The 24,363-nt window shown below is 36.7% G+C and overlaps 2 protein-coding genes across 13 annotated transcripts in view; both read right to left on the bottom strand.

Moving 5' to 3' along the window:
* Nucleotides 1-24,363, bottom strand: part of NRG1 (neuregulin 1) — a 981,041-nt gene that overhangs the window by 98,328 nt on the left and 858,350 nt on the right. For 3 of the 12 annotated variants that reach the window (XM_088793496.1, XM_019743163.3, XM_019743170.3), the window contains exon 1: nucleotides 14,222-14,889. The exons of 8 other annotated variants lie outside the window; for them this stretch is intronic. In XM_088793496.1, coding sequence (XP_088649622.1) covers nucleotides 14,222-14,879 — 658 coding nt within the window. In that variant the 5' untranslated portion in view covers nucleotides 14,880-14,889. Of the gene's footprint in view, nucleotides 1-14,221; nucleotides 14,890-24,363 lie in introns of those variants that run through there. One more of the 12 variants, XM_088793498.1, reaches the window with a different exon arrangement.
* On the bottom strand, nucleotides 15,192-15,651 carry LOC141571039 (uncharacterized). Its single transcript, XM_074329687.2, has one exon. The coding sequence runs from the start codon at nucleotides 15,378-15,380 to the stop codon at nucleotides 15,192-15,194; it is 189 nt and encodes a 62-aa protein (XP_074185788.1). The 5' UTR covers nucleotides 15,381-15,651.

Genomic DNA, 24,363 nt, shown 5'->3' with positions numbered 1-24,363 from the left:
AAGTTGCAACATAGTAGTCCCTACTTCCTTCCACCATTATCATCATCTGTGGGAAAATATCTGGAGACCCTTTTTATAAAAAAATTCAGAGGCAGATGCACTTCAAAACTGATAACCTGTTTGAAATACTCTAATGTATCAGTCATCAAAATCAGTCAGGCAGTTTTAATGATTAAGGATGAAGGAAAGTCTTATAAATGGTCAAACAGGTTAAGAAAAAAAGAAAAAAGTAAATTCTGTCTTACTCTGGTTAAAAGCATCTTTCTAGCCAAGCACTTACTACATCTTCACAAATCCACAGTATTATTGGAAGCAGGGGTCATTTTAATTTATGATAAGGAAATTACATTTATCAGGATGTTTCCCTAGGAAATTCTATTTTTCACAAATTTGACTAAATTCATTAAAAAACAGGATACTATTGTTTTGTTCCTCACACCCTAGATTAGACTGAGTAATAACCACCTAGAATTTGGGTGATGTTTGCAGAGCTTCTCCTTCATTCAGTCCGTCCAAGGCAAACTGGAAGGGATACAATAGGGATAAGAAACCAGGCTCTCATTTTTTCCCTTGAAAAATATGAAAATGTCACTTCTATTTGCAAGTTTGACAACCAAAGGCAAAAGCCAATAGATCTAAATTGAATCCTTTCCTGTATTGTTACTAGAGGGTTTTTCACTTGCAGTTACTGGTGATTTTCATTTCTTCTCCAAGAAGCAGGGCACAAGAGGGCAGACTTTCAAATGCTAAAGAACAGTCAGTCAGTCTCTGATCTCTGCCATAAATTCACCTGTGATTTTAAAGTCTCTCTGGAAAGGAGTATCCATACATTTACAAAGTTTACATATGCAATTTGATGCATAAACGGAAGTAAGTAGAATTAAATTCTAATTTCTAAGATAAAATAGAGAAATTCCGTTTTCTCTTTAAACTACTGCTTTGGACACTAAGGAATTTTGGTGCAAAGGTAAAAGAACTGTTTACAAAAGAAGTTCCGTTTCAAGAAATACAAGATCAAGATCATACAGCAGGCGAGAAGGAATAGAAATGGGAATTTCTGCATCACTAAATGAATTTTAATTCATATGGGACTGCATCTTTGAATAGAAAATATTAAATATTCTAGTCACATTAAATAGTATACTTAACTTCTTGCTCAAGCCTTTTCTTTTTATACAGTGTTTTAACCATGAAGTATTTTCATTATACTTATTTTTACTCTGATCCTAAAGATAATAACTTGCTTAATAAAATTAACGTAAGAATCACTGCTTTAAATAAACAATTAAATATTTCTAGCATTAATTATTTATATCGGCAGCCATGCTATATTTGATACACCTCCAGTATCAATCGCTTGTTTTTGAACAGTGTGAGTAGAAATTTTTTGGCCTTTTTCTATTTACTAGCTTTGAAAAACTGAATGCACCAACATATTGACTACCTCTTCAATCTTGAAATATTCCTTTTCCTAGACCATAGTAATGTATCACTAAGATTACACGGATGAAAGAACTACAAATTGAGAATGTTGTTATTAATAGTCTGCCAAAATCTTACGTGAACTGTGGTACTTCAGACCTCATATTTTGAACAAACTGAATGAAGTAACTTGAGGAATTTAATGAACATATAGCTTTGCTCGAATATTCCATGAAAAAGAGAAAAAATAAAACAATGATTTTGTAGAAATTATATTTTCTAGGTGCTTTTTGTAATAATTTACAATTGTAAGCTGAGAATTCACACATAATGTCCCTAACATAAAAGGATTTGAAAAAGTTAAATAGAGATACAACATAGAAACTATATACTATACTGAGCTAACTACAAATTCAATGTAATTCTATATGTGATTTCATGTCAAAGTATATCTCAATACATAAATTACAGGTGTTTATTAAAGAGGATACACATCCCAAAAGGATTTTGATTCATAGGCAACAATGAATAATGTCAACAACAAAAATAAACTAAAAATGACTTTACTTTCTGTATTCCATCAATTTTGATTTTTATATAATGCCAGAGGAAGAACAATTAATATTATTTAATTGAGTGGCCTCATCAGGAAGAAGCAGTGAATGCTTCCTGGAAATTGGAGCACGAGTCACTTCCTGTCATAAATCTACTGATTCTGTACATTAGTGAATATATAAAGACTTAGCAGAGCACAATAAATACACACTGAATAAATGCACGATCTTGTCATTCAGAAATTCATTATTTAACAACCACTAAATCACTAATGTGGGCAAAATCATTTCCTTCCTTCTCCACATTCAATTAGTCCTGTGGAATTCTTTCTTCACAGTTTCCCTTATACCTCCGTCTTTCTTCCCACTCTCTTGTACAATGCCTGCTTAATAAATGCTAGCTATCAACAAATTCCTTCATTCCAATCAAACTGGTCTACTCACTTTGTGCCTAATGTGCCTGTGTCACTCTTGGCTCTAGCAGTATCTTTCCTTTCACCTGAATTACCTACACCCATCAGAACTGCATATATCTTTCAATGCCCATCTTGTTTCCTTTATCCCTAAATTGAACTAAGTTCTCTCTTTCAAGTCTTTCATTAACTGTTACCTTCTTGATGCAGCCTATACTGATCATTCCATTTTAAATCACCATGCTTCTCCCTGAGCACTCTGATCACCTTATATTGGCTATTTTTACTCTACAACTTACCACCTTTCAAAATAGTACATGATTTACTTGTTATTCTTTTGTTCGTTTTCCCTTTTCTGAGATAAATTCCTGGCACAAAGCCTACTAAACAGGTACTCAATAAAGAATATGGAAAGATGGGGAAAATGACATTCTTCAGCTCTAAAAGATTATCTAATGTATGTAAAGTAGCATAGGATATTGAAAAAAGTACAAGAGGAGGTGGCATCTCATTTTTTTTGGACCAGTCTCTGTTTATTACTATGAAAATATTTAAGGCCCAACCATTTAATTTTTCTGTATCTTGGTTTCTTTAGGAGTAAAGTAAAATGTTTTGACTAGTTTATCTGTAAGAGCTCTTCCATCTTTAAAATGCAAATGGTTCTACTGTGATACTGTTTAATAAAATTCAGATACTCCCAAATCACTGTTACGTCATCATGGACAGCACCAATCATCACATTAATTTATTAACTACATCTGGATAATGAGCAAATTTCTGCTTCACAAAAATGATAGTATTACAGAATCCAAAGCTTCTGCAATTGTTCTTCAGCAACTAAGGGAAGTTGACTGTCACCTGGTGGACCTGCACACCATTCATGACAGAGTAAGGAGTTGCAGCAATAACTTTCAACATGCACGCATGCACGCATATGATGGTCCCCAACAATATCTATAGATGGCATTTGGCTGAGAGGGTAAGGACAGCTTTCTCTTTCTCTTTCGAACCACCTCAATCATGTAGCTCTATTTCTGACTGATAGGTGGACAGATGGTTATTCTTCTCAGCTCTCCTTCTAATTCCTGAGAACAATGCAGATATGATGGTAGCATATTTCACACATAGGAAAAACCACGTGAACAAACCAAACCAAACTGGTTGCATATCCATAGCTTTGCCAAAACGTTCCTTGGAATTCTCATCCCTTTCTTCAAGCCTATTATAGCAATAGGAAAGTATGCAATTTGAAATTCAAGAAAATGTGATTTAATTTTTAAAATGGTATAGTAATCATAGCTCAAATTTACATAGTGGTTATGTGGCAGGGGCTAGTCCCAATGCTTTATATATATATATATATATATATATATATATATATATATATATATATATCAACTCATTTGATCCTCATAACTCCTCCTGAGGGAGGTACAATTATTGCCACAATTTCACAGATAAGGAAAGTAGGTCAGAGGTAGTTTAAATAACTTATACTGTCACGGCCAGAGATGGAGCTTGAATTCGAACCCACACAATCTGGTTCTAAAGTATGTGCTCCTAATTGCTACATTATCATGAAATAAAATTCCATGTAGCCTAGTCTCTCATATCCCATGATGTGAATTTTTCAGGAGAATCAATGTATCGATCTATCTATCTATCATCTATCTATCTATCTATCTATCTATCTATCTATCTATCTATCTACCTACCTACCTACATAGATATATATGTGATAATGCTACATACACAGGCTTTGCAAACCATATATTAAAGGGCCCAAAATCATGTCTCAATAAAGTTTGTAATGATGGAACTCTATATTGAATTTCTCCCAATTACAATTCCAGAAATGTAAGACGGTTTCACACCATTTTCTTCCTTCCTATGCTGCCCTAAGCAAGTCAGTCTTTGTGAACAATGAGTCAGCTCTAACTCTAGGCCTCAGGAAAATTTCAGTCTAGCATGAGTAAGAAGCAAGTGTCCAAACAAGAACATCACAATGAGAATATGGGAAGTAACTTGATGAGACACAGAAGATGTGCTCTGGGGTTCTAGAAGAAGAAGGGTCCACATCTGATTTAAAAGGTGTCTTGAGGGCTGAGCAGAATTTGGGAAGGTAGAGATTGTTGGGAGAGAATATGTTTGGTAGAGGCAACAGGATGAGCAAAAGAATGGAGGAGAGAAATAAACTAATATTCCAGGTAGACCTGCACTTGGTCCATGTGGTTTTGGGGGGTGGGTGGCAGCTGGAGTTGAGCTAGATGGTTGGGATCCTTCTGTGTATACCAGAAAAGAGTTTATGAGACAAAATAAGTGTTTTCTACTGGCTATGGTGGATTCAAGAAATAAAAATAAAATGAAAGTAATTCCTATTCTGTGAATCATAAGATTTCTCAAATCAAGCTTGTGACAGATCCAATAAAATACATTAACTTTACATGATTTGTATGTTCAAAAAATAATTTCCTATCAAGTACTATGATCAAAGTCTAAAGATTTATTACCCCCATTCTACATATTATGAAAGGAGTAACAACTGAATGAATAAAACATCCTGGAATTAAACTCAGGCCCTCTAAATCTAAGCACTAAGAGAACCAAGTAGTTACTCTTGCTCTTTATCTGTCATTCACCTCTCATCCTGAGCTCTGCTAATCCAGAACATAGGAGAGTCAGGTTTGATAAGCAAAATACTGTATGTCACCAAAGCTTATGCATTTTCTCAAGGAGAGAACCTTACTCAGAGACATCTTCTCTTTTATATAAATGTTTAACCTGCTTAAAGCTTGATTTATAAACCCCACAGAAGATAAGAACTGTAAGTTAAAAGGTGTGTAAAAAAAAACAATTTCATCAATATATACTGCTTGCAAAGTGACTTCACAGCTGAAAGCATGGAATACATGAAAATATCACCAAAATTTTCTGGTTCAATGTGATCGCTGGCAAAAAGTTTAACAACTGTGAGACTGTTTCTCTGTGCTAAAAAAAAAAAAAAAAAAAATTGGTTTAAATTGTCTCTATGATGCCTTAAAGCTCTGCAATTCTAATCATGATTATGCAATAACCCAATACACATTCAAAATATATGTGGATCTGAGGTTAGAATTCATGCCATAACTCAATATGTCCTAATAAGATAACAGTATTCAAGAAAATTATATTAGGTTGGTGCAAAAGGAATTGCGGTTTAAAAAGTTAAAAATAATTCCAAAACCGCAACTACTTTTACACCAACCTAGTAACATATTATGTCCTCAAGATATCACAGTACTCTACATTATAAAGATCTTATATTCAATAAATCCTATTTAATAAGTAGCATAGATTAAAATATTTCAATGCAAAATGGATAAAATTAAAGTTTCAATGTGACAAGTCATTAGCTATTTAGAAAACTCAGCAATCTAAAACAACTAATTTCCCAAGGATTTTGGAAAACCAAAGATTTACTGTATTGAAACTGATGTTTTTATGTATAGTTTACTAAATAGCTAGGGCTATCCAGGGTATTTATTGGCTATGTGTACCTCAGGTTCCAGAGAGAAGATTAGTGAAAATTATAGAATCATAATCATATGAAACTCAACTTCCTAGGCAGGGTTTAATTTAGATATCTCCCTGTTGTCACTGAAATAGATAAAAATTCAGGAGTATTTTACATAATGTCTTTGCTTTCTATGTAAACTGTAGTGTTCACAGATTATATGGCATTGTTTTTGTTTCTCTTTTCTTTAAAAAAATCATAAAAGTTGTGTGATGGGAAAGAAAAACGTAAACATCCAGCTTGCTTTAAGGATGATAGTGAGGAAAGATCAGAGTTGTAACACTGAATGCTGCCACTAATCATTCTTAAGATTTGCTTTGTAGGCAATACTTAGCATCATGTAACAATCAATGGTTACTGATTCCTTTCTCTCCCAGAAGACCAAGCAATTATGACCCAGGAAGCTCCACCAAGGGATTACAAACAAATGCTAACAGGAGCTCAATTCCACTGTCCTTAGATCATTCCATTTATTTATGGAGCTTTTATTGCATGACACCAACATATTTCATAAAACAAATACTTCCTGTTACTTAGCAAAGGAAGAGGCAACACTGAAAGTCATCAGGCTAATCGTGGTCAAGTCTGCGGTTAAGGTCTCACTCACTCTCTCCCCCAACCCATCTGGTGAGAAACCACAGGTCTGGGCCATCGCTCCATAATTTCTGATGCTCCCAGACACTGGCTGCAGAACAGAGTGGGAGAACTGCAGAGGTACGTTCCATGACATCACTGAAGAAGAAATAATACGACTAATCTCATAGGTAAATGAGGAAACAGATTCAGAGGGATAATCTAACTTGCTCAAGGCCATGGAGAATGGTAGGTAGGGTTAAATTGAAGTCTGCCCAACTGAAAAGCCAATGCCTTAGGACAAGCGATAGAGAATCAGACCTGTAAGAGACTTCAGAGGTAAATGTATTCAATAATGTGCTTGAAACATGAATCTCCCTCAACAGTATCACTTAAATAGTTCCATTAAGAAGAAAATAAATTCTTCCCAAATAAGTAGCGCATTTCAGTTGGGATGACTTTGATTGTTAGAAAATTCTCCCATATACTATGTTGTTGGAAGAGGGATGGCTAACCTACCCTCGAGAAGGATGTCTATACTGATCATAATCACAGAGGCAAAAGTCTCTGTTCTCGAAAGAAGACATCTGCAATGGAGTGATGAAAGTTTCACTAATTAGATTTAAATAATAAATGGGAAAATCAAAACTATTTAAATTACAACAATATTTATAGTAGTCCCCCCTTATCTGTAGGTGATATGTTCCAAGACCCCCAGTGGATGCCTCAAACTGCATAGCACAGAACCCTATATACACTATGGTTTTTCCTATGCATACATGCCTGTGGTAAAGTTTAATTTATAAATTAGGCACAATAAAAGGTTAACAATAACTAATAAAATAGAACAATTATAACAATCTACTCTAATAAGTTATGTGAATGTGGTGTCTCTCTCTCTCTCTCTCTCTCTCTCTCTCTCTCTCTCTCTCTCTCTCTCTCTCTCATAACTAACTGATCCAATAACTTAGATGTCTACTAAGTGACTAATGGGTGTGGAGTGTCTACAGTGTAGATACAAAGGACAAAGGGGTGATTCAAGTTCTAAGCAGGATGGAGTGAGATTTAATCATGTCACTCACAACAGAATACAATTTAAAACTTACAAATTGTTTATTTCTGTAATTTTCCATTTTTTGGACCGCAGTTGGCCATGGGTAACTGAAATCACAGAAAGCAAAATGGCAGATATTGGGGGACTACTGTACTATTTGAATATACATGCTAAAACCAGTTTGCGAAACAAAAGCAGGGTGCAGCGAAGGAAAGGATCATTTTGGTATTAGTATCAGTGCTGACACGAATTACCTGTACAGACCTTGGGCAAGTCACTTTGCTTTTCCAGATCTGAATTTCCTCACTTTGCAAGTCACTCAGATAATCTCTACAAAGGTTCAACATATAAAATTCTATGCTTACAGAATGTCGATTATATTATGCAGAAATAACCTTGGAATTAATGCTTACCCAGACACACACAAAAGAGTGATTACATTTACTGCAGTAAAAACTGTAGCAAAGTTTAAGATAATGAGGATCAACTTTCTTCACTTCTAGTCTTCATGTGAATGATACACGAACCCAAGTTTTTATTCAGTTGGAGAACTAAATAACTTAATGGCAGAGGCTAGCCTTTCTCTGGACAGTGGGACTAAAATTCCTTGGGAATATTTTAATATTCCTGTTATGTCAGCCAGAATAATAAATAGAAAATAGGACCAAAAAATAAAAACATTTACAGCTATCAGCTTTCTAGAACCTGAAAATAATCTTAGAATCTTTACATGCTAGAAAACTTGTATATATATTTTCCACTTAAGAGAGCGCTCCTAAGGAACTACACAGATGTTATTTTCTTTACAACCACTCCAATGATTTGTTTAAATAGTGTCACACAAGCCAAACATAAATCATGCCAAGTTACCCAACTTCTTGGGAGCAGAGGTGGGACTGGTGTCACTTTAAGATGTGGACATTGCCGGCAAGTCTTCTATTTCAACAATATGGAAGAGGAACATAGTAAGGGAGGAAAAGGAGTGGTTGTCAAAATGTGAATGAAGATAGGGAAGAAATGTTGAATTCAGAGGTATATGTATGGGAAAGTAAAGACATACCTCATATTGAGTTGTGCAACTAAATTCTTAAAATCCATTAGAACATAAGCTCTATGAGGGCAAGCACTTTCACTATTTTTCATTGCCATATGAGATCTAACAATTAAGTTCATGAACTCATCCTAGAAAAAAGTGCTACACACCTCATTGATGAATATCACTACAGTCACCTTCGATGTCCTCCCCTTGGGAAGCTATGCACCGCTGCCAGCACCTAGTTCACCCTTCAAAGCAATTTTGGAACTTTTTCTGGAATGACCATCAGAACTACCATTGTATTACCCCTGATGTTCTGAATGTCATCAAAATGTCCTCCTTTCAATATTTCCTCTCTCTTTGGGTAAAGAAAGAAGTCACTGGGGGCCAGATCAGGTGAGTAGGGAGGGTGTTCCAATACAGTTATTTGTTTACTGGTTAAAAACTCCCTCACAGACAGTGCCGTGTGAGCTGGTGCATTGTCATGATACAAGAGCCACGAATTATTGGCGAAAAGTTCAGGTCGTCTAACTTTTTCATGCAACTTTTTCAGCACTTCCAAATAGTAAACTTGGTTAACTGTTTGTCCAGTTGGTACAAATTCGTAATGAATAACCCCTCTGATGTCAAATAAAGGTTAGTAACATTGTTGCAACAAGTTAGCGAACTTAACTGTCAGACCTCATATAACCAATCTAGAACCATGCCTGGCACACAGTAGGTGCTTAATGTGTATTCATGGAATGAAAAAAAGAGGAAATAATGGAATCATTGACATATAAAAAAATAATAAAACTGGATAAATGAGCATAAAAGTAGACATGGTACAGTTTATTGTTTAATAGAAAGTCCAAAAGATTCAGTGGACAAGAGTTATGTTTGCAATTCTTAGGGGTTTCTAAGCTTAACTTTAGATTTAAGCCATGACATTGTTATGTCTCTGTTTCTTAATTTACAAATTATCTCTTTCTTCCTGCTTTAAAATGGTCCCATGAGATGTTATTAATAGGAAAAGGGAGGAAGAAGAACAAAGACAAATGGTTTGGGGCACAATGATTTTCTGGGAATGCAGAGATGCTGATGTGTACAAATGTGTAAAGGAGTCAACAGAGAAAATGGCATGAAGCATATAAAGAAAAGAAGAGAGAGAGATAAAGAAGAGGAACAAAAGTTTGAATTGATTGTATCAATAACAAACCAGTATATTGTTTACTGGCTGGAGACATTTATTTATTTATTTTTATGTCTTTGTAATATGTGTAAACACCATGTAGTATTAAAACACAATAAAGTTATTATATATGAAAGAAAAGACAGGTGAAGATGCTTTGATTTCTTAGAATGCAATGGAACATTGACATATAAAGCCAAAATAGCATAATTACAAAAATAAGTAAGATTCAGGGAAGGTGGGAAGGTGGGAAGAGAGAGGAAGGAAAACAAAGAACAGAAGCTGATCTGGTATCATAAAGGAACAAGAAGAAACAACCAAAGTGGAATGTGCAGGAAAGAGGTGAGCCATTTAGCCATCTGGTACATGCCAGGAAAGAGCTCACTCTAGAAAACCCAAGCTATTTTCAAAAGCAAGCTGAACATTTTATGGATGGTCAAATAAAAAGGGAACAGAGTACCACTACTGAAAATTTAATATGAGCAAAACAAGAAGGTGAGAATATAATTTAATTTTAATAGTATGAACTATACACACTTGACGGTGGTCCCACCTGAAGTACTTTCCTGTGGTTAAGATGCCACTTAAACTACCAGAGTTAGTCTCCAGTTCTAACTCTCATGAGGATAAGAGAAAAATAGCAGTATGGGGTTTAAATTCTGGGAGACAGGGCACTGTTCTGTTTTCTACTATTCTGGATTTCACTAAACCTTCAAGAGTTTTGTGAATTTTAGTAAAAGAATTTCACTACATCTTTCAGAGTCTGGGTTTTCTCATCATAAGTTGATAAAATGATTTGGTCCCAACTGAGGATCTTTCAGTTTCTTCCAGTTTTTCACATCATGGGCTTGAAACAAGTATGGTTGAAATGGAGAAAAGTTATTTGAAATCACTGTTCTGAAATACCTATAAGTACAGCTGCAAGTATGTAGAAGAATCTATTAGGCTTAAAATGAATGGCACTTTTAAATTGAAGGGAAGAAATCCTTTGGTAAATTAAATTAATCATGTTGAGCTTTTGCACATGGTAGCGATTCATATTGTCACTGTGGTAACAATGGTTTGCCATGCAACCCAATACAAAGATGTAAGACAAAGCAAAACAAATTTGGCCTAAGATGGAAATACTAATACATTCTTGTAGCCAAGCGTCTGTTGTCAAGCAGGCTCTCCAATCCAGAAATACATTTTCTTTCAAGAAGGCACCATAGTTTCCTGGCTACAATTTAATTAACCAGCTCTTTTTATAGTAATCTAAGTTTGCAATCTCCCAGAGTCAGTGCTTTCTATATAAACAGAGGGTAAGAAAAAATGTAAAGTCTAGACAAAAAAAAATCCTACAAAGTAATGGTTCAAATATTATGTGACTTGATGAAAAATAAAAACTTAACTATTATCATGGTTATATAATGACTGATAGTGGGAAACCACTATCACATACAGAAAAAGTACTTCAGAATTAAATATATATACATATATATTTTCCAGGCCTGTATTAGATTTCTTAAGCTCTTTATGTATGCATAAGTTATTATGGTGAACAGATGAATTGTTATTACCTTATGAAATACCCATTTTAGAAAACCTGGCATAAACACTATATCTATAGAAAATTTTAAATGGTATATTTTGCTTTTTATTATAATAAAGACAAAGAATGTTTTAATTTTGAAAGAGTCAGTGAGTAAGGGAGTAACTCTAGTATTTTTATAGACTAAAACCCTAATACTAGTAGGTAGATTGGTTTGGGAATAACACAGCAGACACAATTACTAGGATTGTCTCTCTTCCACTCTCTCAGGCTCCAGCATAGAGAACAATCAATTAGCCCTCAACAGACTATGACCTTGAGGTCTACAGTTCTGTGCACAACATTCTGAATATGCTGAGACAGATAGAAAAGGGAGAATAAAGTCCTGAAACCGATGAAAAGCATCTTGCAGATATGATAACGTCATTTAAAAATATACACTATGACATTTAGTTCATGTGAAAAACACACATGATGAAAGGAAAGTTCTGTTTTCTTTTCTGTTTCTCTGACTAAGCAATACTTTCTCCGTTGAAAAGAAAAAAAGTGAAAGAGATTACAAAATGACAAAATGTAATGTCAAGCCTTTTTTTCATTTTGCTTCCCTTTAGTTAATGGTTACAAGATTTTTAAACAACAAAAGCAACCACTCATAAGTGTCTGAAAACAAAGCTTCACGGACCAATCCTTAAAACAATTTTTAGGATACTAGTGATTTGGTTGTTTTCACACACTAGCCAAAAAAATTAACAGAGTTTCCCACATGGAAAACCCAATAGGCTGCACCGTGTTAACCAACTGTCTACCCCTAACTTTTCAGGAGAAGACAACTTCCCAGACTGCTTTTCCAGGCTTATTTCCAACACACTTCAGAAGGCTGCAGCTGTGCATCTGGCCAGGACTGGTCACTTTTAGGCAGCAAAACTGGATGCTTTTAGGCAGCAGTAAATCTTTTCCACTCAATGCAAATGCCATAAAATCAATGCCCTGGCTTGGAAAAAAAAAAATTAAAAAAAAAAAAAAAGAAAGAAAGAAAAGAAACTATATGGAATGTATAATCTATCAAAACACTTACTAGAAGAATTTAAAATAACTTAAAAAATAACTTCTCAAGAAGTCACAACATACTTTTGACATGGTCCTAGATCAGGAAAATGTGCTGAATGTTTCTTTGTTTGCTTGCTTTCCTCAGAAGATAAAATTATAGAATTTAGCTTAAGAGTTTTTCAAAGGGTCCTCTTTCTTTTTCTGGACAACTAAACCTATTCAGCAACATTTTCATTAAAGACAAGTTTAAAATGCTAAAGACAAAGAAGTAACCTTGTCTTCACAGTGTATTTTGCTTCTCTTTGCAGGATCTGTACTTGCTTTTTATAGCCTGTCATTTCATCTGGGTATTATTTCCCGGTCACTTTGCCAGGTGGGAAGAGGCAGCGAATGCAGTGATATCTGTCAGACCTTTAATGATGCTTTAGGGATTTGATAAAGATACAAAGCAGTGTCTGCAGAAAGGAGCTTCTTCCCTAATTATACCTGAAAAACAAGCCTTTTTTTTTTTAATTTTTGCCACTGAAACTAGTGTGTATGAAACCATCTTGAGTCACAAGCACAAATCAAGTTTATCTGTGTTTCTATAACACATGTCTCTGCCGCCTACTGAACATAATGTCTGGAAGAGATATTCTTTATTCTTCATTAACATCTAGAGGGAAACAGAAGGGATGAGTATTTCATCGCTAAATCCTTACCCTCAACTCTCCTTTAACTCTAAGAGATTTTACATATGTTATTAAGAACAAAATTCTTGGATCTTTTACTTTTTTTCTACTAAGAAAATATTCACCAATAGTAAACAGTGATAGAAGACAGAGAAATAAAAGTAAATTAAAAACATGTTTTTTAAAAGCTATAGAAAACTCCTCCCTTCTATACTGATTTTTAGAACAATCTGACTAGTCATGATTTCATCCTTGTTAACTTTCCATTATAGAGCATTGCAAGTACCCAGTACAAACAGTAGCATATTGTTCTGGATGATTTTAAGACTGTGGGCTCTCTTCCCTTAGAGGTTAGTAAGCTGGGATGCTGCAATCTGACAGGCAAACAACACATGTCTGAAAAAACCATGTACCTTCCTAATGGATCTTATGCTTTTTAATGACCACCAAGGAAGTTACTTACACCATTGATTACAGAAGACAAGACTAATCTGGGAAAATCACTTCATGCAGAATTGTATGGTGTCCTGAATAAAATAAAGCTGCGTCTAAGAAGTGCTCAGTAACCAAAACTACAATCTGGGCAGGACAGCGATCATCTGACGCTGGTGAGAGGTGAGCGCTGTAAATGGCTAAAGATTTGATGCAATATCAGGAAAACCCAATTAAGGTATACATATGGGGAGAAGTGGTTAGGGGAACAGAAAGAGGAGATGGAGAAAGGTAACAGGCAACTTGGGATTGCTGAGAGGCAGAGGGTAATGGAAAGATGAAGAGAGATGACAGGAAGTCCACCTGGGAAAAGGAAAGACACAAAATCATACTCACTGCTATATGGAAGTTACATTTACATAAAAAATAAGGGTCGTTTGATATTTTAAGAAGTGGCAGAAATACATTGAATGTAACTTAAATTCAAGCATGACTCGAAGACACTGAAGTTTTGTGTCCCCCATCTCAGGTTTAACAATCAGCCTGGAGGAAGCTGCTGTTAGTGCACTGACCCATACCAGCAGTTTATAGGATCTTTTTACTCAGCTCTTCAATGCCACCCCAAGCATCCCAGTCACATGATATGCTTCAACAAAACCAGGCCATTAAAATATGAGCACAAAGGAGCCACATGCTCTAGAGCACACTTTTTAGGACCTCAGGCCCACCCTTGTCCTTTATTCGTCATCACTCTCTCTACTTACAAAGTTTAGGAGCAGTTTGGAGATTAGTTTCTGTGGTTTGTGGCTGAGTTGCTGACTTGGGTGTTCTCACCTCAGGGTTCCGAGTGGGTGAAGGGAAGGACGGTGCAGTGGATGGCAGGAAAGAAAAAGCAAAAACACGATGCTTCGGGGTCGGTACCGTGGAAGGTTCAGAGGACACGACAGCATTGTCAACTTGCACTGTAACTTGAACCTCTGTTTCAGACTGAGCCCTAGAGACAGGTGAAGTATACGCCTCAGATGACACCCACACAGCTGAGGCAGCAGCTGGATCCAGAGAAATAATAGGGTCCTGGCCTAACCCCCCAGGGTCAAGGTGAGTAGGAGAGTCATACTCAAATATCTTGTCCACAAATACCCACTTGAGGCCGGCAATGCAGAGGCAGAGGCTGACCAGGCAAGCCAGAATGGGGACAATGCAGATTTTCTCTGAGTTGAGACAACCTCTGAGGCGCTCAGCTTCCAGGCAGACACAGCAGGGAACCGCCAGTCCAGGGGTTCTCCCATCTTCAGTCTGGGTCTCTGGCATGTCTTCTGCTGCCGGAAGCCCCACAAGAGATGGGTCTGTACTCAGCTGAGTGGAGGGGCTGGAGGACCTCTCAGCAGATACCTCCGACATGTCTGGGGAATAGATCTCCATCGGCTCACCTCCAGAAGGCCTGGCCTAACTCACGGTCCATTACCATGCAGAGCCCCCCCCAACCAAATGATACAGCATCTTACAGGGGGAAATCGATAAGTCGTCCAAGTCCAAGGCCATTATCAAAAGCAAGAGGAGTTCAGGAGGCAGGAAGGGAAAAAAGCCTCTAGCAACTACCAAATAAAAGTATATCGTAATTCTTTACTGCTGTTTCTGGGCCACTTTTGCAGTTCCTTTAAACGCTTCTCCAAACCATCCCGGCTGGTCAAGAGGACAAGAGCCAAAATAGAAACCAAGCTGACTGTTGGTCGATTAAGTAAACCAGTAGCCCAAACTGAAAGGCATGTTTCTCACCTCGAGCATCTGAAGCTGGTATCTGCTTAGATGGAAAAAACAACTGTCATGCAGTAGAAGTAAGAGCAAAAGCAGGACCAGCGCTGGCGGCGGCGGTGGCAGCAGCGGCGGTGGCAAAAGAGGCAGCAGCGACAGTAGCAACAGCATCCTGTCGTGTTAACGCGACGGTGGAAAGAGGCTGAATCATTACAGAGCAGCAGGTGCCTGCCCTCCGAGCATCACTGCAAACAGTCTCATCACAGAGGATCTGAAGGGAAGAGTGCGGCCAGGAGGGGCGGTAACTCCCTCCCTGCCCTGCCTCCACCCCCACCCGCAACCACTCCTCTTTGTCCTTCCTGAGCGCTCATTCACTTTCTTCCTCTGCGGCGCTCCCCTTCTTCAGTCTCTTTCTCTTTCTTTCCCCTCCTCATTCAAAGATGTTCTCTCTCTCTTCTCTCTTCTCTCTTCCTCTCTCTCTCTCTCTCTCTCTCTCTCTCTCTCTCTCTCTCTCTCTCTCTCTCTCTCTCCACCCTCCTCTCCCAACCCCCACCCTCTATCCGCACTCTGGAGCTGCTGGCTGGTCTGAGTAAAATCAGTATACCCAGCAACACAGGACTGCCAGTGACTTCCTATTTTATCCAATTAGAAGGGATAAAGGCCATCAAATCAAAGAGAAGCAGGCAGGCACCAGTTAAGCTTAGTCCCCATGGCCCCCAGCCCTTTTCTTCCTTTTCTCTTTTTCTCTCTGCAAAAGCTGCCCCAGTCCTCCACCCCCACCTTGCTTGCTTTCAGTCTGGCTGGTTCTCTTTCCTTCACTCACTGTTGGGTCAGTAAAAGCCAGCGATAGATGCTGGCAATCTAACAAAGCTGGGATGGGGCGGGGGCTGTAGGTGGGACTTTATGGGTTGGACCTGAGGCTTGGCAAAGTCTGATATCTGATTCCTCCCTAGAGAGGTAAGCTTTTCAACAGCAATTTCTCCCTGCCTGCTGCCGAGAGATAGCATTCCTTCCCCAGCCCTTTAATAAGTTTTGTTCACCAAAAGGACTATTATTACCTGCTTTTCAACCAACAGAACATTTTTTCCAACCATGGACAGCTCTGCCTTGCACCCTTCTCGCAATGATCCTAAAAGACTTTGTAATGTCCAGTGTGAAGCGCAGTGTATGCTGGGGGTGGGTGGGGGGGTGGACTAGAAAGGGGAGAGAGAGTTTTCTAGATCCTTACTGTGGTCCCCTTTGAATTTCCACTTCCCTGTCCCACCCACTGCAGTCCTAGACTGATGTCAAGCTAATAAGAAACACTGGTAAGTAACAGAGCTACGTAGGAAGGGAGCAAAGGCTACCACTTCATTTTGAAATTAGCTTTCCTTGTGACTCCACACTGCGGAGGTTTGAATTCCCTGGGCGCTGTAATATATACCACATGTCTTCAGCCATAACCACACTGCAAGTATTAAGAAGAGGTTTTCTGTAAGAGCATGCCTTTTGGGTTAGGTTTCAATAGCTTTACCTTACAGATAGTTTCAATGCTGATTTTTTTTCCTCCTTTTAAAACAGCAGTTGTCAAAAGACCAAAAGAAATGTACTGTCCTTAATAGAGGCAGGCTCCCCTAAACTTCCCGTTTGTTGCGTGTCAGTGCACACTTTATGCATCTGAGCCTTTAATCCACGGTCTACTGTGACTGGGCACCTGAATGGTTTCCAAGGAACCATTTTGCTCACCTATGTCAATAGGAGTCTTAAAAACTCCCTCTAAATCTCCATTATATAACCATCACATGAGTCCCAGAAGCAATAAAATTTAGGGCTCACGTCCTGAGAAAATCAGCTTTAAGCATCTTACATTTTGTATAGCGCAATCGCCACTGCTTTGAATTCTTTTTTAAGCTTTACGTGGGCATGAGATAAGAATATTATAATTTCTTTCAAGATGACATTAGTCCATAATTATAATTTAAAGAGTATTAATATCTTAAAATGTGTTTGCAGTACTTTAGCTAAAAACAACAAAAGCCTGAACCAATTTGTATAATGGTAATTATGACTCTGACAAGCTTGGGTACAAAATGAGTTATCCTTAAGTTCGCCTCTACGTAACCTGCACTTCCATACTCCAAGCCAGTTTTTAAAAATAATTCCTATGCCTATTTTTCTAGCTTTCACTATTTGATTTTAAAGCAGTGAGAGTTTTCCTAAAGATTCTAGCAGTGGACATGAAATTCTATATCATAGAAAATCTATATTGAAGCACTTAAAGAATTCAAACTTGGAGGCATTAAGATTTTAATTATCAATGTTCATGTAAATATTCAAAAACAATAAGCAAGTAAAAGTTTATGCTACATTAGGCTAATTTATAGTTCCTTTAGAGGTCACCCACTTTAAATATGTGGCAATTAACTTCTCAAGTCTGCCCCAAACCAAAATTATACTCAAGTATAATACATTGGCATTTCATCCACAGTCAAGGTCATCTAAGTTTCAAAGACCAAAATGGGGTTCAGGTAACCCAAGTAGGCAGGGAAGAGAGATAACCAAAAACAGTAACCTATAGTTAAGAAAAGTAGTCCTTAACTTATACCAATAACAACTACTCACCTTACCTTAATCATGAAGAGCAAACATAGTCAGCAGAAAAAGAAATTACTGGGCACTGCTCTAGTTATATTAAAGATGCCCAACACTTACAAAAGAAAACAGCATATTATACAAAGACTAGGACAGAACAGAGACAGACGTGTGGGCTACCATGGCTGTTCTTTCCCCTGGACCATACAAAGCAGACTGTACACATGGCCTGTGCATGTGCCATGTGCCCTCTCTGGAGATGAGGCAGAACCTTGTGGCACCTTGGAGCTCAGATCAGCTTGCAGAGAGCCAGCATCTTATAAAGTTGTTTCCCACCAAACTGCAAGGTGAATGTAATTGAGGAACGGGAGTAGGACAGGAGGTAAAGAATCAAAGGAATTTTCTATTGGTTTTACTCGAGACTAGGAGCCAGAAGTTGCCTTTAACCTTTTATTAAATCCTCAATAGGAATAATGAAATGAGGAAGGGTAGTGTACATGGGATCAGGGATTGGAATTTCCTTCAGAGAAAACATACCTACTTGTAGGAAGAACTGCAAGGATATATCACTGTAACCCTTTAGACTCCACCCCATTAAAGCCAAGTAACACCCATATTACCATATCTCCTTAGAAACCGAATAAAGCGTTTTTACTACCTTTTTAAACTCACATTGCCACCTCCTTCATAACAACAACAGCTACATGTATTGAGCTTCACCTTTGTGCCAAGAACTCAGCTAGGTTCTTAACATACATTAATTCTGATCTTCACAAATCCTGTACATCTTGAAAACAAAGAAACAGACTCAGGCAGCTTAGGTAAGTTAGTCATGGACACACAGTTTCGAAGCTACAGGACCAAGATCTGAGCAAAGGTCTGACTCATGCTATTTCTGCTGAAAAATACTGCTTCCCTTTTTAAATCAAGGAATACATCTTATTATGTATTGCTTACCTATCGCTTCAATGGGAGAACAAGTGAAGCTGAAATAGTCATTACTTCTTTAATGTAGTTGGTAAACAAACTTAATGGTACCTAACTTCCAAAATAACGAACCTTATACATTTTGCCTAGTGAGTTTCAGAAGTTATAAGGATTAAGCATAGACTATTTATATAAGATCTATTTATAGTTTAAATTGAATGAACTATTTGGCAGTCTCTGTTCCATGTTTTTTTTCGGAAAATTATTTCAGTTGTGTAGTGCTGCAAAACAAAGTGCCCTGAAATAGCTAAAAACAACCACCACTGTATTATATCTCACTAGTCTGCAGGTATACTGGGTTCAGTTAAGTGGTTCTTCTGCTCCTTTTGATGTCAGCAGAGGCTGAACAGCTGGAGGTGTAATTGGGCTGCAACATTCAAGATGGCTCACATAAATGACTGGCAGCTGATGCCAGATGTGAGCTAGGAGCTCAGCTGGTACTGTCGGCTGGTGCACCAACATGTGGCCTCCCTACGTGGCTTGGGCATATCACAGGGAGGCAGCTGGGCTCTGAGAGGGAGCATCCCTGCAGGGAGGAAGTGCGAGTTGCCATTCCTCCCAAAGACTTGATCTGGAAGCCGTGCCCGAGATTCAAGTATGGAGCAAGTAAATCTTGATGGGGAGAGTGACAAAGAATTTGCAGCCACAATTATTCCACCACAGAAGGTAAGGAAGTAAATGTCAGTAAGTCAACCCGGATTAAGAAGAGACAGTAATATAGAAAGGGATCTGTCAGAACAAAGTAAAAATATACTCTTATTTCTGATCCACTTTCTTAATAATCCAGCTTCCATCTAAGCCAGGTTCAGTGAAGAAAGAAATCCCATTATATCACCAAATAAAATATACTCAAATTCCTCTGCTACCTCAATTCAAGCTAGGCTATTTGATTCTGCATTAATTTTGTTTATTTTACTATCAGAAGTACTTAGCATAGTTCTAACAGATAAAAAAAAGATGGTAAATACCATTTTGCTTTTGACCATATTACCCAAACGTATTTTCTCTTTTACATTATTTTTTCTGTATTTTGGCTAGTGCACTCTGAAAATGTTTGTCTCTGAAAAAGTTTATCCTTGCACCTAAATTTTACGGCTGAAAAAGTAGAATGTATTTCATGTTAATTCCACGATGACAACAGTCATTTCACTTTTGGATTACCATCTTTAGACATGCGTATGTATAATTTATCATGATTTATTGATTTGCTAATGAATTAGGAAATCAAGATTTTCACAACAAAGCCTCAGAGCTTAAAGGTTAGCCTAAAAACTTGCTTCCTATGAGAGAAAAAACTAAGTACCCAAATGGATCTGTGAGCCTCTTCCACCCATCTGAAAATCAACCTTCAGCTGAAGTCTCAGCTCTGCCATAGAGCCTCTTGCTTCCAAGTCACAGACCCAGCATTTCTTTACTATTATTGGGGCATATTTTCAAAGTTTAGTGTTATTATTTAATTATGTCATGTAGATAGGACTGAAGAATCCAATTCTTTGAAAATCAGATCTATCAGTAAACAGGTGTCCCAAACCTAGAGCAATGCTAACTATTCAGTACATATTTTGGGTGGTTTTGTTTTTAAGAGATTGAATTACACAGATTATGGTGCTTCTAATAAGTTGGCAGACTTTTTTCATATCATCTATCTATTCAAAATACCATCCATACTCCCCTCCATTTTGTTAGATTATTTAATGTCCAGTTCAGATACATCCTTATCATATTTTTGTGATTATTCACAAATATGCCTCTCATGAATTTATCTGTTACCCCAACTATGCTTAACTCTTCAACACCTCAGATCCTTTCAGTGAATGAAAATTGGGAATAAACTAAAATTTAACGGTTTTTCCTGGAATTTTTCTCTTATCAACTAAACAAAAGAGATCTCTGAGGGCAAACCAACTCCATGTAGTATTCAATGTTCTTCTACATTATTCATAATGCTAAATGGTGAGATGAAACTCATTTCACCTTACTGGAAAGGTATGTTTTCTCTACTTTCAGAAAATTTCCTCAGAGAAGACAATGTGACTTAATTTGGGGAATTATTTTACGAGATGCTATATCAAATGTTTGATATTGACTGTGGGTGTGCTCATTTTGTACCAAGATGATCAATTTACTCTGGCACATTTTGTTCTTCATGAGTATAGAGCCTTTGTAGCTCAAGATACAGTAAATGACCTCAAAGATGAGGATATGATAATTTTACATAGAAAGATTTTTTTATTAAACGTGATAGTTATAATCACGTGTTTACTTTACTTTGAGAGGACCTATTAATTTCTTACTCCCCATAAGTAAAACAATTAGTTATATACAGCCACAGTTTATTTTATTTTTAATTTTACAAGTCACTGGACATGTTTTGGAACCAAATGGAAATGGTGGTTGTTCAACATTATGATAAATGCAAATAATTTGTTCACATATAAAATGGTTAGTTTTATGTTATGTGAATTCCAACTCAGTTGGAAAAAAACGATTATACTGAACACTCATCATGGTTTTGATTTCAGCTTCTTTAACATTTAACTTTAAAAGGAAAACCTGTCCTATATGACTGTGGACTGCACTAAAATAATGAGATTTTTTAATGTGTAGGTTTCCCTTTCTTCTACAAAATTTTAGTAGGTCACGTGGCATCAAATCTCTGACATTTATTAACTATGAATTCTGAAGATGCCATACTGCATCCCAAAGAACTTGAAAGCACAAATAAAGATATAATAAATTGACATGTCATTGAGAGTTTCAATTCAAAAGAAGTTTTATTATAAAATGAGAAAGGTTTGTAACTATCCCATTTTTATATACCTAAAATATTATTACTCATTGTTCAATTTCATCCATTCCCCTATTTAGAATATACTAGAAATATGAACAAAAGACGGGAGAAAAGGGGCAGTTATTCTGAATTATCTGTATTTTCTACACAGTGTGCTTTCTTGTGAAACGTGTGATAAACTCACCACCGGAATGTAAGTTCCATGAAGGGCAAGCACTTGCGTCTGTTTGCATTGCTATAGCTCTACTACCTCAAAGGTGCCTGGCACACAAAAGGCATTCAGTAAGTCCTGTTGAATGAATATATCAGTATGGACACTCTACTAAAGGGGGATGAGTAAACTATGGGAAAACATCTCCAAGACATGGGTACTCCAGATAGAGTTTTATTTGTGTGAATAAATGCAAATAACATTAAATTACTCTGCTTATGTATGTATAATAGAAAGAAGAAAAAACAAAAGGAAAATTACCTTTATAGTGACTACTATGATGTTATATAAATGGATGGTCATTCATAATGTTTACCAGAGCAATATATATTGGATTCCTTGAACAAAGATATTTGTTTCCTTGAACAAATAACTTTGCTTTGTTTCCTTAATATTCACTACTATAAGGTCACAGCACAGGGCGACACACCTAAGAGAAAATTTCTGTTTGTCTGTTTTATCCTCAAGCCTTATGGCAAATGTAACAAGGGATAATTATATATGTACATATGCATAAAAGTATGATCTCATTTAAAGAAAATAATAAGGGCTGTACTTTGGTGCAGTAAGAGAAATTAAACATAAGGAAAAAATGCTTCTGATAATCGATGCTAGCTTAATACAAATTCCATAAAGTTTCAAAAAGGAAGTAATTGAATTTGATTTATACTTAGACACTAGCTATTTGTTTATAATTCAGTTGCTTGTCAGCTGACTCTATAAACTGGTCTCCAAATCTATCTAGATATAGTGTGGAGTACAGCATATCACTTTCACAAATGCACTAGAAATTTGTTAGTTTGATTTTTAAATCTTCTGTTCAGATAAAAACTGTTGAGCATAAGAAGGTCCACATGTGAAGGTAATTATGAATTACTTATAAAAGAATACCACCTACTCAAGAGACTCTGAAACATCATACAATGCCGTGTATAAAATAAACCCTCACAATTTACCCAGAATAAAGGAAGCTTGGGGAAAGGAATTATCTGAAGTGTTCTGATTTTAATTATAGTCCAAATGTATAAATCTGAGATTTAAGCCAGAGGAAACATCTTACAATATACATTTTCCTACACAGTTCTCTCTCCTTGCTCCTGATCAAAATGAAAATATAAAGTTGCATCAAAGGAAAAAAAATGGAGGCATAAATATACATGCAGTTTCCAGTACTGATTTGGCATTCCAAGAGAGCGACCTAACTAGCAATAGTATTGTAAGGTCATAGCCTTAAAATGCGTGTAGAAGCGCAAGTATCTCATTTAAAATCAAATGCTAGCCTCATATTTTGCTGCTGCTTCTCAGTCCAAGGGGTGGAAACTTTTTCTGTGGCTACACATTTTGTTACTTTAAATATATGAATTTGAAAGTCATAAGACAAAAATATCTTATGATTTGACCTCCAATTCAAAACTTCCAATCAGATTTAAGAACGACTTGCTTCTATTTCAGAAATTGTTTGTAATCTCAAAAATAATTAGATTTAAATTTTCCATTGACTGAATGAATATTGGAGCTAGAACAGACCTTACCCATGAGTTTTATTTTATATATAAAAAAGTAAAGGTTCAAAAAGGTAAAAATAAGCTGCCAGGAGTCACATCAAAATTAATTTCAGTCAAGACTAGAATTCAGGTCTATTGCTCCTCCCCTTCCAACTCATTTCTACAAAGGAAACTCTTTAGTTATGTTCTGCCAATGTAGCTAGAAAGGAACAGTAGAGGGGAGGGTTTAGATTTTGTGTCCCTGCTGCCACACGTGATCCCTATAGAAATATCTCACTTTGACCTTTGACTGTGACTGTGTCTACTTGAAAGTTTATTTAATGCTCCATGACCACGTTTGGTCATAACTCTACTGAACTTTCAGGCCCTCTTCCTGGAAGTTATTCAGGGACCAATATTCATATTTGAACGCAGTTATTCAACAGCATTTCATCACACTGGGAGAAGACACAGAATGTGGGCAGTTGAACCCAGTAACTTTCACTGAGAATAGGCTAGAGATCAGAAATTTGTTAAACAATGGAAACATTACAATGAGCTTTACGCTTACAAAGGAAGGTATAGAATAAAGAGACTAGTGGATGGAAGGGAGCTTATCTTCAGGAAAGAAGATTGTCACTTCAAAATAGGGACCAGCCTAACATTATTGCAATGGTTCAAACATATACAATATCAAGAATTGCCAATATCTGAGAATTGGTGAGTCAGGGTGAGGTCTCCTTTTAATTTGGAGAATTAGAAGACTGGCACAGGGGAAGGAGTGATTGTCAGGAACAGGAAAAAGAAGGCTGCTGATGACTGAGTTATACTCTGAAATATGATGACTAGAAAATTCCAGGTCCAAATATGATGACTCACCCCAGAACAACCTATATTCTATTTGTCGGCCTAACCAATCACTTATGTAATCTTTTAAAGAATATAAAAACATATTATCATGCATACCGGGATATTTAGGGGTAAAATGCATTCATGTATGCAATGTACTTGAAACTGCGTCAAAAATAAAAAGTTGATGGGTAAATGGGTAGATATTTGATAAAACAAATATAGCAAAATGCCAACTGTAAAATTTAGATAGTGGGCTTA

The sequence above is a fragment of the Rhinolophus sinicus genome, chromosome 16 (assembly GCF_057876585.1).
Source record: "Rhinolophus sinicus isolate RSI-liver-muscle chromosome 16, RSI-T2T, whole genome shotgun sequence".
Lineage (NCBI taxonomy): Eukaryota > Metazoa > Chordata > Mammalia > Chiroptera > Rhinolophidae > Rhinolophus > Rhinolophus sinicus.
This window is presented reverse-complemented; position numbering and strand designations above follow the sequence as displayed.

Coding starts and splice junctions, on each gene's coding strand:
- LOC141571039 (XM_074329687.2), bottom strand. CDS start 15,380: ATGCTGTTGCTACTGTCGCTGCTGCCTCTTTTGCCACCGCCGCTGCTG.